Genomic DNA, 15,533 nt, shown 5'->3' with positions numbered 1-15,533 from the left:
ATCTTTGCTGAGTCCATGTTTTGTTTTATGGTGTCTAATAAATTTCAGCCAAAAACTTTCAGCTTGACTTCTATATTTGTTCACATAAACACCACAACACATTTCCTCTTGACGCTGTTGAAGTGATTTCTCCACGTAGTTTTGATTTTTACAGACTGAGCGACGACTAAACCATCAAATTCTGCCTCATCTCCACAATTTGTGAACAAAACAGGATTTTCAGTTAATCTCCTTCAACTTATTTAAAGACGAACGTAAAAAGTGCCTCAGCCGCCTTCAAAGACGTTCTCTTATCGTCATAAACAGCAGGAGGATTTCAGTTTGTTTATTTCTAACTTCTGTGAGTTTGGAACGTTTCTGTCTTTAAAAAACGTCTTTGAACAAAAGTCCCATCCATCTCCAGACTCTGAGACCCTCTGCTGCCCCCACATGCTCTGACAGCTGCTCCTTCTCCAACTCTTCCCACTTCCGTGTCAGAATCATCATCAGGAGCCACAATGTGCATCCAGGGATCATTTATGATTTCAGAAAACTGAAGATTTGTGTTACCTGATGTAGTAGCAACGAAAACAGAAACCAGAATATTTAACCAACCACCACAGAAATTGTCTTCCAGTGTGACAATGTTCAGGTTTTATTTCACCAAAAATCCACCAAACAATCCGACATTCTTTATTAAGATCCATAAACGTTGACAGATGTTGAAGAATGTGACTTAATTTGATTTTTAATGTTGTGTTTTCCTGCTAAAACATTCATATTACTTGAACATTATCACAATTTGTCATGTTACAAACAAAAAATTAAGGTAATGAGATTTTATGTGTGCATCTGTATTCCGACTGGCCAAGTTAATTAAATCTCTTTTTAATTAACTTTAATTAACTATTTCTACTTCCTTTGCTCATCTAGAGAAATTTTTGTTCATTCTTTTTTGCAAAATTGTTCAAACTTCATCAGTTTGAATGGAGAACTTCTCTGAATTGAACTCAAAGTTTTGCTGGGTGTAGATTTAATGTGATCTGCGTTTAAGTTTTTCACCAAATATTACATACGAACTGCAAACAGGACTTGTGTATTTATCTCGTTTTCTCTTTTGCTCCGTTTTAAAAACCTGGAAATCACATTTTTCTTCACCTCCAGACATCCAGTGCTCTACTGAATGTTTCTAAAAGTAAATCTTTGTGTTGGTACCACGAGAACAAAGCTGTGCCGGGACAAGAGTCTGAGATCTGCTCAGAAGAATCATTAACACCTTTGAAGGCTAAATATGAAATAATCTCTTAAATATGAGATGAGGCTTTATAACGGGCTTTTCAATTGTCTGCTGAGGCTGTAAAAATAAACAGAACTAAGTATATTTCTATCGTCTCCTGGCATTTAAAGAAAAATAATTTATCCATCCCATTTCATTGGATTTGTGCTGGATTATATTCTTTTGAATTTATGACTAATTAGTTCATTTTTATCCCATAAGCCTATTTTTAACCAGCTCATTGTCTTCTTCGGAGAGCAGACGGGTTTATCTCTGCTCAGATTGCCTTTGCCAAGGTTTCCACAAGCATCAAAGCATCTTTTTAGGAAACTTTTCAGCAATTCTTAGAATGCTCAAGCAGGGAAAAGAGGGATGTTTACTTCATCTTAGAGAACCGGAAGAGCACAATTATGTGTAATGATAAAAAAAACTTTAAGTGATCACTTTGGTCTTTGGTGGTCAAATATAAAGTACAAGCTGCTTCCTGGAATGCCTGGCAGTATTCTGAGAAAATGATGAGAGGTTATTAAAAGCAGCATTTTTATCTCTAAATGTTTTATTTTGAAATAAACCAATAAAAAATCTGAATCCCAGACTGTCAGTATTTTGTTACTGATAAACCAGCTAACTGCATGAACTTTAACTTCAGGATCAAAGTTCAGAAGGGCCTTAAATGTACAATGATAATAACCCAACCAGCTGAATCTTAATGTAGAAGCTGCCGTGTCTTTAGATCCATGGCTCTTCAGTTGAGTTCTGCATGGAAGATCACGGATTTGTTTTCTGGAGAACATTTGGTGACCAAATACAACGGCTTTATTGGACCTCTGTTATTAATTTAAAATGAAAATACATCCTCTATAAAATTACTAATGATGGAAGTAATAAAAAGACACCAGGAAGCTTTAAACCACTTATTTCCCAGTTTGATAGAGGAATGAAAAAGTTGTGTTGATTTAAACAGTGAGATAAAGATAAGATAAATGAATATAGAGATCATTGATACTTTGACATTTATTCAATCTGGAAACAAATGCTGGTAAAAGGTTCCCCTGATCTTCATCAGGTACAATAAATCCTTCCATATCCTGAGGTTCCTGCAACATAAGGAAACATGGCACCAACTGTGAACTCTTCAGATAGTAGAAAATGTTAAAGCTTCACTGGACGCACTGAGCTGCGTCCAGTGAAATGGAGGGATGAGGGAATTCTACCACAGATTAATATTTTGTCTGTTTTTGCCAAAAAAAAAAAATCCTTTTTAAATGTACAAAATTGCTTCAACCTCAAATCTTTTACAAGCAAAACCATTTTTAATAGGAACACTGTTTAGTTTCAGAGTAAAAGGATTAATAAATTAGTTTAATGAGCTTAAACCTTTCAGCCATGTCAGCTCCAGTTTGACCAGAAAGAACTGGACACACACCAGTGATTCCAGTTTAATGTGGTCTGTCCTGCCAGTTTTATTTTCTCTTCAACTATAATTAAAACATAAAATATATCCATCCATCCATCCATTCTCTGAACACCCTTCGTCCCGAATGGGGTCGGGAGGGTTGCTGGTTCCTCTCCAGCTGCGTCCCGGGCGAGAGGCGGGGTTCACCCTGGACAGGTCGCCAGTCTGTCGCAGATAAAATATATCCTTGTTGTATTTTTAAACAGGAGAATTATGCATTATTTTTTGTGATAATTTTGTTTGTATGAAGGACCAAAACCGAATCTGTAAACTTACATTTTATCTCGAAATTAAAACTAAGTAGGACTAAAAAACAAAGGAGGTTGGAGAAGAAAATATTTCAACTGGCATCTGTTCTAGATTTCCATTTAGCTGAATAAATCATTACATCTACGGTTAATCAGCCAAACATTTTCTCAGTGATGATGAGAATCTCCACCTGAACAGCAAACATGTTCCTGCAGCCTCTCCTCTCCTCTTTTTTCCTCTCCTCTCCTCTCCTCTCCTCTCCTCTCCTCTCCTCTCCTCTCCTCTCCTCTCCTCTCCTCTCCTCTCCTCTCCTCTCCTCTCCTCTCCTCTCCTCTCCTCTCCTCTCCTCTCCTTTCCTTTCCTTTCCTTTCCTTTCCTTTCCTTTCCTTTCCTTTCCTTTCCTTTCCTTTCCTTTCCTTTCCTTTCCTTTCCTTTCCTTTCCTTTCCTTTCCTTTCCTTTCCTCTCCTCTCCTCTCCTTTGCTCTCCTCTCCTTTCTCTCTTCCTCTCCGCTTTTCGGCTGAAGTCCTCTTGGTGACGCTCTGCTGACATCACTCGGATATTCCCCACTCAGCTCTGCGCATCAAACCCACGGAGCTCCTGCGACTCTCTCACACTCCGTCCACACTTTGTTCTCCGCCTGCTGCTCTCAACGCTATCCGCCAGACACGCAGCCGCCGCGGGCTACCTGTGCGCACTGCGTCCGGGCCACACAGGGGAGGGGTCGCGCTCCTGCCCCTCATTAAGACTCTGAGAGGATCTGCGCTCGGTCCGGAATCAGGAGGAGGACGCGCTGAGCTGCGGGAGGAAAGGAGCAGGAGAGAGAGAAGTTGACTGGTTTGAAAGCAGGCGATCTGAACTGAGTTGTAAGTTGGTGAGCGGGCTGCAGGAGGAATAACTCGGAGTCCGGTCTTGGCACACCTCGGTGTTCTGGATATTTACCTCCAGTGCAGAAGAATGGCGAGAGATTCCACTGCGCGCTGCCCGGGCTCTCCGGGGCGGAACGCCTGGATGGTGGCAGCGGTGATCATTGTGGCTGCTCAAGGTAAGCAGAACCGAACCGAACCGAGCCGAGCTGAGTACCAGCGGAGGCTGAGTCCTCCTGCGCCGTGCGCTCTGGATCACGGCTGATCTCCGGACTTTCCAGCCGCGCATTCCCCGCTCATGTTCACAGTCACGTCTCTGCTCCGTCTGGCTGATGTCTGACTGTAAAAGTTTCTGATCCCGCTTTCCCTCCACCAGATCGCAACTGAGTTTCAGCTGAGGTCTTGACATGCGAGGCGTGGCGTGGTTTTTGTCCTAATTCCCGGCTGCTTCCGTCGGCAGGTGACTGCTCAGGAAACCTAATCCCCTCTGAGCCTCTACAAACCCCTTCATGCGCGGCTGACCTGCAGTCTGTGTTTACCTGCAGAGGGAGACGCGTGTGCGGTCAAACGGGACAGCAGCTGATTACTCCCCGTTAGAACAATGATGGAAATCGGAGCAACAGGGTGATGATGGGGAGCTGCGCTTCTACCGGCTTCTCTGTAGAAATCCCGCCTAAATAACTAAATGCTTAATTAAAGAAAGTGCACGATCATACTTGGATACAAATGGCATAGGTGGCTCATACAAAATGTTCCTTATCTCACCTTGAATCGTTCAGTAAAATAGGCAGAGAAGTGGAGTGGGTCACTTTGGTTTTCCTGTTGACCAACAGATGTTTCTCAGCTGCACCAATAATGATCGATTATCTGCAGTTCTGCTGCTACGCGCCAAAAAGAGTCAAAGAAACGTTATAAATGAATCCTATGGCGCGTTAATACATCAGTAATGACCATTAATTTTATGTGTGATTACATGTTATCTGAACCATTTAAAATCATGCACAGTATTTCAGATCCAGGCAAATTTGCGGGCCCTCTTGGAGAAGACGTTTTAACAGCCTTAAAATGAATCAAACTTTGATAGTGGTGGAAAATCTCACACTGAGAAACTCACTGATTCTGCACAGAATGATCAACTTGGGTTCATTTAAAACATGTTCAGAGTCAAACGTCTGGTCAGTTCTCCATGACTTCCTGTTTTTTGCTTGACCACCAATAAAAATGGGAAACATGAGAGAGCATTGGTAAGGAAGGTTTAAAAAAAACCAACAAAAACCGATGCCTTGTGTTTGTCTCTAGGTTGTTTGGAAGTCTCGCAAAGAGAAATATTACATTTCAATAAAGAACCACGTGTAGTTAAAGTACGGTGGAGGATCTGTGATGCTGTGGGCCTGAGAGATCATTCATCATCTGCTTATCCTTAGGCTCATGGGAATGTTTGGTGTTTATCTGCATCATTGATCGGAGGAGAGGCGTGGTCCCACCTGGACTGAGCAACACCCCCCCCCCCACCCCCCCCCCCCCGCCTCCACACACACACTCCTAAATGCAATCTTGAGAGACCAATTTACCTAACAGTTGTGCTTTTGGATTGTGTGAAGCAGCTGGAGTACCTGGAAAGAAGCCAGGTGGGGATTTGAACCCAAGACCTTCTAACTGCAAGGCAGCAGGTTAGCCAGAGATCACCAGCTGCTCATTTGAAACTGAACCAAGCCGAGTCTGTCAGCATTGATCTGAAACATGTCAGAATCAACAGAACTCATTCAGCCGTGAAAGTCAATATTATTCCATTTCTGTCTCAGTTCAGTGGAAAAAAAACCAACCAAAACTGAAAGTTAAGGTTGAATTTTCTGAACTATTTCAGTCTGACATTTTGCTACTGCAGTAAAAAAAAAAAAAAAAAATCACATTTTTACTGAGAAGCAGTAAATTTGCTCACCAATATGAAGCCTCCTTGGCTTCCTAAAATGTTTTTCTGCAATATTTCAGCTCCACTCCAGATTTCTGTTGAATAACATGCCACTGTTGTTGAAACTTGGCAATGAACCAATCAGATACGGATCAAAATCAGACATTTTTTCCTCATTCGCTCACTGATCAACAAAGTGTTACTTGTTGAGTCAACTGTAAAATCATAACGGTTGGACATTTCCACTGATGCATAACTGGGAAAATCTTGTTTGTATTTATTTAATGTTGGATTCCAAAGTTCAGCCTGTCAAAGTCCCTGCAGTTCAGTTTCCCTTCATGGTCAGTTATTGAATCCAAACAGCTTAACCAAAAGCCTGTTTGTGTTTTCTCCCTTCAAAATAAAAGAGTTTTTCCCTATTAAAGTCTAATCAATGCATCTCGACTGAAACTAGTCAGGTTTTCAGTGTTTCCTCCACTTCCTGCAGCCAGCTGCAGCGTTTCCAGCAGCAGCCAGTCATGCTGAACATATTGGCATAAAAATCTGTTTTCCTGTTCACCGTCAGCAGAAATCTGCCCGACTGTTGCTTCCACCTGGGTGCAACTCGTATCGTCTGTCAGAGCTGTCCCTGAATTGTCACAGAGGAAACAGAAGATGGGTCATATTGGAGCCGTGTCATCTCTCACGCTGTCGCTCCGCCAAGGCGCGCCTCAGAGATCAAAACGGCTGGGAGGGCAGGATATTTCAGGGCTGGGAGCCGCGCTGCGTTCAGCAGCAGCATCTGTCGCATGTGGAGCGGCGACCAACGCTTCTCTTTCCCGGGTGAAGGTTTGACCTTGATGGGGAACTAGCTGTGAACCCAGCCTTCCTCCTCATGTTTGTGTAAAGCATGAGGGCTGTGATGCTGCTGCAGGCTGGGCTGCACAGGTTGGTGGAAGGATGACAGCCGCTCGGCTGAGGCGCTGGCTACATCCGGTTGTCTGAGAGCTGTCAGATTATTGTGACAGGATCCCCACAGGTTATGATTTAATTTGAGCGTGCAACAACACAACTGTCTTGTTGGAGGAGGAGAAATCCTCGGCGCTCATTTCACCCACCACAGCCGCAGGAGATCCAGGTGAATGCAAACGTTGGTTTTTCCTGGCATCTGAAGCAGTTTTCAGCAGAATTTTCTCTTTCTGCCTTTTCCCAGCAGATCTGTGACTGACATGGCGATGATACAATTAGATACAGCAGAAATATTAAGGGTTTATGTTTGTGTGATCACACCTCTGATATTCTTTGGTTTGAAACACCTGAATGATACAAATAAACCTGAAACCGTTCAGTCTCCTGTTAGCTCCCTGAAACAGACGTTAAAATCCAGCAGAGAAGCCATAATGTTGGAAGAACCAGGTTAACCTGGAGTTAAAAAAGTGTAAAACAGGGTTGAGTGGATCTCCTTCTGCAGCAGTGATAATTAAGTCACTCCAGGTGCCCCCTCTCCTCTGAGGCTGGGCTCTTTGGGCTCCATCCTGCTCTGAAATGTCAGCCATGATGAGTCCCCTTGTCGGCTCGCTGGAGAAGAACGACTGATTAGCTTATCACTTGGAGAGCAGGCGGCCGATGATTATCGCCCTTGCAGCGCCGCGGCCTGATTATCGAGAGTCATTAGTGACTCATGGTCTGCTTTGCATTGCACTGTGTTGTTGTTTTGCATATTCATGCATGTTTGTGTTTTCCAGTGGTCCATTCTGGTTTTCCCTCCATTTGAAGATTTCATCTGGAGCTTCATTTCTTCCTTTGGGTTAATGACGACTTGGGATTCCTACGACTTTATGCTTGTTTTCACAAGATGAACAACATAAATAGGACTTCTGTTGCGCTGCACTTTGTCTGTGAAAGGCGCTTTGAAAATACAAACCTACTTAATTGATGGTTACTGTAAATGTAGGTGAACTCATGTCAATATAATAATGTGCATCTTCCCTCAGCTGAAGCAGTTATGATCTAAACCATTTGTGCTTAAGTTGCTCAACTAACATCTGACTTGACTTACATTTGTTCTTCAAGGACTCAAACTTGGACTCTGACTCAAGTTTTCAGATTTTAATTTATCTTTATTTCAGGTATTCAGAAGTGAAAGTTAATACAAGCTAATATATTTCTCCATTTCTTTCCAAACTTTGTCATGGCTTCACTAAACAGGGCTGGGAAAGGCAGAAATAAACTTTTTTGTTTTTTTATTGTGGCTGTCATCAAGTTTTATATGCAGCCATATTGGACTTTGTGTTTGTGAAAAAGCTTTGGACTTTTTACCTGTCTTGTAATTTATTCAACATTGGACTAGAAATTTGAATTGAAATTGAAATACAAATGAAAAAATCAATGTTATTTAGCTGTATTTGGTAATTTGGCATGTTTACTGCTTTTATACAGCTAAAAGCTTCTCAGTGTAGATTTATTACATTTTTTCCTAATAATCCAGCTCTGTACAATGAAGAAATGTTTGAGAGTCGTGAATAAGATCATTCTAAGACTTTCCTCTGGTCTTCTGAGGAAACATCTGTGTCAGCAGATATGGAGATCATAAATATGAAGAGGGATTTCTGATTTCAGCTGTTGGAGACCTGGAACCTGTCTTAGACTTGTAAAATAAAAAGACTTTTGATGGAAAGTCGTTTTTGTTCCATCTCTCTACAAGAACATGTAAAATCACATCCAACGTTCTTCCTCAAGAGGAGAGAAGAATCTCCAAACAGTCATCAGCTTCACTCCTTGGACCACTCCCAGAAGATGAGATGGATTGATAAGGAAGTGAATGGAAATACAGACATTTTTTATTGCGTTAATTAAAATTCATAACCAAGCTCTGCTTTGGGAGACTCGGTTGCGGCCGCCTGTTCGCTGCGGATCGCTCCTCTTCGCTGCATAATGGTGCTGCTGATTAGCTCTTGGAGGAAAACCTACAGGCTGAGATATTGCTGTCCAAAGAATTTATGACTAAAAAAACCTGATGAAACATCATTTGGCTCTAGTATTCACAGCCCTGAGGTTTAAGAGGGATTCTGTGGAAGTTGGAAGGTTTTGATGTGAAAGAAATATTTTGGAGATGGCTGTATTTTTGTTTTGATTTGTTTTTCCTGAGAAATAATTTAGATTCCAAACTGTAATGAAATGTCTGAGCATATAAAGAAGCTTCAAATTTCCAACATAACATCTTGGAGTTGTTGGATTCCTCGACCATGCATGAAACTTTCAGCTGCTCCGTCCTGCAGCTCAGTGACTCCGCTGTCCCCAACCTCTTTCAGGAAGTCCTTCACGCTGGGACTTGGACGCCTTCTGGCCGTCTGTTTTTGGACAGAACCGCGGCGAGGGGTGTGGTTGTCAACCTGCCGCTGTGTCGCTTCTGGGCCTCCAAGGTTGCGAGGAAACCGTTAAGGTCGACCTGTGTGAGGGAGAGCCGGCATGGCGGCTCCAGGGTGTGATACAGTGATGGCAGGTCGTCTGGGATTTAGACGCAACACATTCTCACTGTTAAGCTTTTAATTGCTTGAACTGAGAAGTGCAGAGAGAGATACTGTATGAAAAATTTCCATAAAAAAAAAAAGTGCAAACATTTTCATCAACTCTAAAATAGATTTTTTTTTTACCATGATTTAAGTTTATCATGTTTAATTTATTCACATTTCTGTGAATCCAAAAGTGACATTTTCTCTACATTGTTATATAAAGAATGTGAAATGTTATGCATAAAAATGATCAATTTCACACATTGACATAAAGTAGAAAATACATTAAAAAAACACCTGGGAAGTTTAAAATTTCCTTCCGATTTCTACGGTTCATTTATTCATATTTTATGGATTTTGTGTCTGTTTTGTCTTTAGGAATCGGTGGTGGCTGATGTCAGATTCTTGCGGTATGCTAATGTTGAGTTAAAATCAAACAGCTTCTCATTGACAGAAATACTTTTAGGGACTGAAACAGCTGGCCAACCAGCTTGCAGCCTGTTGTGTAGATTGGATGATAAGTAGTTTAATAAGGAAATGCTTCTGTTTCCACACAATCACTCAGAAAGTGAAATATTTCCAGAGTTTGATATGTCTTGTTTGCACGTGAAAAGCAATCTGATGACCATTCATAACAACATTCTCATCTCTCCAGAACTTTCTAGTATCTTATTAAAAGGATTTCCACAGTAGGAACCAAATGACAGTTTGAAAGCTGTACTGGTAACTAATCCGTTCTTTCTTTATATTTAGAAATGACTTATTTTGTCCCTCACACACTGTCGGAGTGTGTGTTGTTCTTTAGAGAAGGAGAAGTCTGATTGGCTCTGTATCAACCCTGTTGGATGATATAGACTCCATGCTTCCTGTGGTTCTCTCCACGCCTTTATTTCTCCTCTCTGACTCATCATCGCCTTGACGATCAGTCTGTTGCGGTTTCTGTAGCAGAAACTGTTACAGTAGTTTCTATTTATTAAAATTACTTTTTTTTTCTTAATTATAGCCTTTTCTCTGCCAATTTGCAAACATTATCATCTTTATTGGGCTGAGTTCCTGTTCATACTTATCTAACTGTGATACTTGTGGCGACTTTGAGAAGTAAACTGGAATGACTTGTTGGATATTTTTGGTTTTTTTGTACACTTCAGTCATTTTACTTATTTGTCACTAAAAAAGCAACACAGCTGCAAAGGGTCAAAATAATGTAAAGCTAACCACAAAATGCATAATGGCAAGTTTGTTTGAAAGTCTGAAAATTTGTAGACAGCTAAACATCCCAAACCTCCAACCTGGGATGATCATTACAATGTAATAACCTGTCTTTTTCTTTTTTAATTACAAAATGTTCCTCTCTGTGAGTCCAAATTAACTGGAGACATTAAAAGAGAGACTTCATTCTATGTGCAGCAGAAAGTTTCATCTTCAGTGAGGATGCCTAGTTTCACTTGTATTCCTTGGTTTTGTCCTCTGTGGTCAGTTTGTTGTTAACTGGTGGTCAGAGATGCAGCTTCTGCAGGGTGGATCTCTCCTGATTCCTCTGTTTCACCAACGCGTGCTTTTAGGGGTTTTTCTGTTTCTGATTGGTCTGGTGGAATCTGGGTGAGGATTTTGTGTTCTGTGCGGCTGCAGCTTGCTGAAAGGCCACAGAGCAGCTTTTAATCCATCACTTCACCCGCCCCAAGTCAGAATACGAGTCAGCAAATTTTCCTTTCCTTCCTTTTTAGTTCTTTCTTTTTGAAGGATCAGGATCGTAAGCAAATTCCACATCAGGCTCTTTGGAAATAAACCGTATCATGGCTAACACCTTGGCACCTCTTTGTGATTCCTGGGCAAACAGGTGTCAGAGGGACGAGGGATTACTGAGCGGAGCAACAGGAGCGGAGCCACGAATCACAATGGAGCTGATCCGCGGATGGCCAGAGGAAAGCTTCTGCGTTTTGCTCTCGGGGGTTTTAGTCGCCTCTCTGCATCATGAACATCGTTACAGACGTTTGAGAAACACCCAACCTGTCCTGCTTCCTCTCTCTGGTTTTTACTTTTGCCTCCATGCCGGGTGGGAAAAAACACACAACTTCCAGTGGGGGCTTTCCAGGCTTTCAAACCCAGCTCATTCTATTCATTTTCTCTTTCCTTTATTCCTCCCCTCTCACTCGCTCTGTCTCATTCTCTCCCTTCCTTTCTCTCACCCATTCTTCTGCTCACGACCCGCTCCGAGCCAGCCGGGCTGGCTGCGGCTCCGTCCCAGCTCCCGAGTGGAGGCCCTTTTGTTGGCTCAGCTTTTGGTGGAATTAAAAGGGGTGCCAGCCGCCCCCTTTCCCCTCCTCCCTGCCTCTCTCTCTGCTGCTCCCAGCTCCTCCAGCCCTCATTGTTTGGAAAGGGAAGGGATTCAGAAAGTGTGAAACTGTTTAGACAAGCATCTCTGCTCTGTCTGCTCTGGGAGTGGAGTCGTCCTCCTCCCGTTTCTGCTGCCGCTTCCTTCCCAGATAGTTTGCTGGTGACAAAATGGAAATGGCTTGAACCCTGTGTGTGGGAGTGCAGCAGTGGATCAGGCTGCGATGTGACTCTGTGACATTTCCTGTTGTACCCATGTGGGCGATTTAATAAGCGCAGTAACATTTGTTTGCCTCACTTGCATCATTATAAAGCCTTTAGGCTGGGCTTCCTCCTGCAGAGAGACGGGAAGAGCGACGCTTAAACTGGGAACCGCGGGAGCCCAAACTGATCCGCGTTTGCAGATTTACAACTTGGAATTTACATGGCGGCTGAACGGAGATATAAAGGAAACATCCTGGATGATGTGCAAACGCTAATGAGAGACGGCAATTTCAAATGTCAACGATTGGACCCAGTAGAGCTGACATTACTCATGCAGAAAGCAGATTTCTTTCTCACCCCCGTAACATTTGTTTGTAATCAGCGTTATGTTGGGATGAAATATCAGAGTAGGTGGAATAGCATTAGCAGACATTATTGCAATTAAACACTTCAGGAGTGTGATTAGAGCAAAACCACTTCAGGAGGAATGTTAAAATGTAGATCTTGGTCTTTTTCTTTATCCGCTTGCATTAATACAAACCTTATTACTGTAGAGATTTTAACATTTTACTTTACAAAGCATAACTCAGAAAGTGTTCTGCATATTTATTCACATCCCCTTTTCTTTGATGCTATTATTATTATCATTATTATTATTATTATTATTATTATTATTATTATTATTATTATTATTATTATTATTATTATTATTATTATTATTATTATTAGCAGAACTGCAAACTTATGAAGACATGGGTTTCAAACTTAAATGGAAATGACCAAAAGTCTCCTGGTGACTCTGGAGGAGATGCGGTGATAAACGGTTCGGGTAGCTGAATCTGTTGACAGCTTTTAGTCGTGCATTCCACAAATCTGGGCTTGATGAGAAACTGACAAGAAGATGATTGTTTTGCCACAAGCTGTGTAGGAAACATGTAAAACATGGTTCTCAAATGATGCCAAAGTTCAGCTTATTTAGCCTAAATGCAAAATAATGCGGTTTTATAAAAACTAACGCTGCATCTCTCTCATGCATGGTGGTAGCAGCAGCAACAAACTCTAGGCATGATTCCTTTTAAAGGTTTGGGACATGACGTATGTTGATGAGTACAGATCGATCCTGGGTGAAAACCTTTGGTCGTATCCAGCAGGACAACAAAAACCAGTGGAAAACATATTCATGTGCCAGAATGGTGCAATTAAAATCCAGACCGAAAACATTGTGAGAATTTTGTTGCAAGGTCTGAATATTGATTGTATTTTTACTGAATCACACTGACCTTAAACTGCTTTACAAACGTAACTGGACAGAAATGTTCTCCTCTAGATGTGCACATCTGGGAGGAAGACGGAAAACAAGACTTCAGCTTCAATAGGAGAGAATGACCAAATATTAAGGCATGCTACTCTTTTCAAAATTGTGTTTATTAAAAAGAAAAACAGATTTCATTTACTTTTAGATGTGCTCTACTTTTTATTGATCTGCCTCATAAAACCCCAATAAAATATGTGGAGTTCTTGGCTGTAAGGGAAATAAATATTAAAAAGCTGAACATGTGTAAATACTTTGGCAGAGTATTGGTTGTATTTCCATATTTTGCATTAAAACACAAACATCTAAGCTTCTTAAAGTCGGGTAAGGTTGCTTTGTGGTGCAGTGCAGAGCTCAGGGTTGTATACCGTCTGAATTATGGAAGCTCTACACATGTCAGTCTTGCATAAATCATGAGTCTATGAAGCGTGTCACAATTTATGAAATATAAATTGGTCACATGATTCCTGCAGAAGTAACTGGTTCTACTGATGTCTTTCCTCTGACAGTCTGCAGTTTTCCCTTCAGTTTGTTGCCTTTTCTCTCAAACACACAAACCTTTCCTAATAACTGCATGAAGCCATTGTTTATCACCTTATTGTGATTAGAGGGAATCGCACTCGAAGTGAAACGTCTTTCCTGGCTGAGGAAGTTCGGATACAAGAAGTCTGCATGATCTTGAAAGTGAGTTTCCTGTCCTGGCTCAAGTCGGAGCACTAGAAAGGTCGGCCATTGTCAGCTGTCCCTGAAAAGTGACGATACAGCTGAATGTTTGAACCTCTGACTGGAGGAGACAAACATCCTTCAGGAACTCATCCAGTTTTCCTCTGAGCCGTCCTGTCGTCTGTAGGACTGTCTCTGTTTCTGGTTGGATCATGTTTTCAGTCTGGATGGTCCTGTGGTGAATGTACTGATCCCTCTACAATAACGTCTACAAGCTCTTGTTGAAATACATAAAAATATTTACTGTTCAGGGGCCGGTCTGGATGCCATATCTTTAGTCACCTTCACCACAATCACAGCATTCTTCAGATGAGTAATTCTGTCAGATTTAGTTCAGATGGTTCCCACCATTTCATTTTCTCTCTGTGATGCCAGAACTTAGTTCAATGCTTGGATACAGAAAATCAGAATCTGTTTTTATTGTCGGCTTTTTATCACAGATAAAACTCACTGTTTTTAGTTTCAGCCATCTGACAAAGAGCTTCAAGTGCATGGAAAAAAGAGGCTGGAGAGACAGAAGTCTGGGCTTCTCTGTGTAAGCTGCCGCCTCAATGACTGAAGATAATTGGATAGATGGATGGATGGATGGATGACACAGCATTGCACTTTCTTGCATTGTTTTGTGAGGTCTTTGTACCATCTTTTCCCTTTTATGACAAAGCATAACAGGAGAAAAATCCTCTTTTTCTAGTGTGCATGTAAGAGACCAGACTCAAAAGGGGACAAAAAAGTGTTCAAAGTAGAAAAAGTTTCAGTTTAATTCTTCCAAAAATAGTTAATAAAGCATAAAGATTTAATGCAAGAATAAGTCAAAGGATAATTAACGAGTGCAAAAAGGTTACAAAGAATGTTGTTATGCAAATCGATCAGTCTGGAGAACAATTTCCAAAGATATTTTAAAAATTTACTGATATTTCTGTAAATTGAGATCTTTTGGATGTGAAATGTCTTGAACTGGAAGATACAAATATGAAAATGTCATAAAAATCCGTCTTGGACAGTTTGACTGTTGGGACGGAGTGATGTGAGGAAGACTAGAAGCTGGAATTAAATCAGAAGGAAATATTTCTGTCTCCTCAACAAATGCACTTTTGGTGCTTTTGAATCTTATTATTTTATCACTTTAAAGGTCAGATAATGTAGAGAAATGATCCTGGTCTTATGCTAAGAAAATACAATAACCTGGCTTTAAACATTTTGTATAAATACTGTGAAGATGTGACAAATTAAACATGAATGCACTGAAATGTCTTTGTGTTGGCCAGGTGTTGCTGAACTGTGCAGTAAGACATTCTGTTGCAATATTCAACATTTCCTCCATGTCGCGGCTGAAAAAGCTCTGGATTGTGCCGTAGGTAGACTTTAGATTGTTGAAACGAGGCATGAAAAGGTCAGACCAAATATCAACCCTTTTAACAAATGTTCCTGACCACTTGGTGAGACAAAGTAGCGACTCAAAAAGAGGGGAAAATGAAGCTCAACACCTCTGTGAGGTGATTCAAATGGAACATAGGAAGTGAATTGATTTATCTGTTCCTCTGCCTCCTAAAACTGTCCAGCTTTCCCTGCAGCTGGCAGACGCTTGGAAACAAGTTGTGGAGATCAGCAGGTGATCGGCCACCTGAGGAGGAGACATCCTGAGTGTGTTGATGAGATGTTGAAGGAGAACATCGCTAAGGACGAGGATTTGTGCTTCCGGCATTTCCTCACCTCCCTCTGTTTCCTGTGCTTCTTTATCA

The 15,533-nt window shown here is 41.4% G+C and overlaps 1 protein-coding gene across 5 annotated transcripts in view; it reads left to right on the top strand.

Annotated features, from left to right (window-relative positions):
- Positions 1-3,571: 3,571 nt before the first annotated feature.
- pvrl2l (PVR cell adhesion molecule related 2 like) overlaps positions 3,572-15,533 on the top strand; it is a 309,345-nt gene continuing 297,383 nt past the window's right edge. For 4 of the 5 annotated variants that reach the window (XM_044138427.1, XM_044138425.1, XM_044138426.1 and 1 more), the window contains exon 1: positions 3,888-4,003. In XM_044138427.1, coding sequence (XP_043994362.1) covers positions 3,916-4,003 — 88 coding nt within the window. In that variant the 5' untranslated portion in view covers positions 3,888-3,915. Of the gene's footprint in view, positions 4,004-15,533 lie in introns of all 5 variants that reach the window. The other variant, XM_044138424.1, reaches the window with a different exon arrangement.

The sequence above is a fragment of the Gambusia affinis genome, linkage group LG14 (genome assembly GCF_019740435.1).
Source record: "Gambusia affinis linkage group LG14, SWU_Gaff_1.0, whole genome shotgun sequence".
Taxonomy (NCBI): domain Eukaryota; kingdom Metazoa; phylum Chordata; class Actinopteri; order Cyprinodontiformes; family Poeciliidae; genus Gambusia; species Gambusia affinis.
Note: the sequence above shows the minus strand (reverse complement) of the source record. Positions and strands in the feature narration are given on the sequence as shown.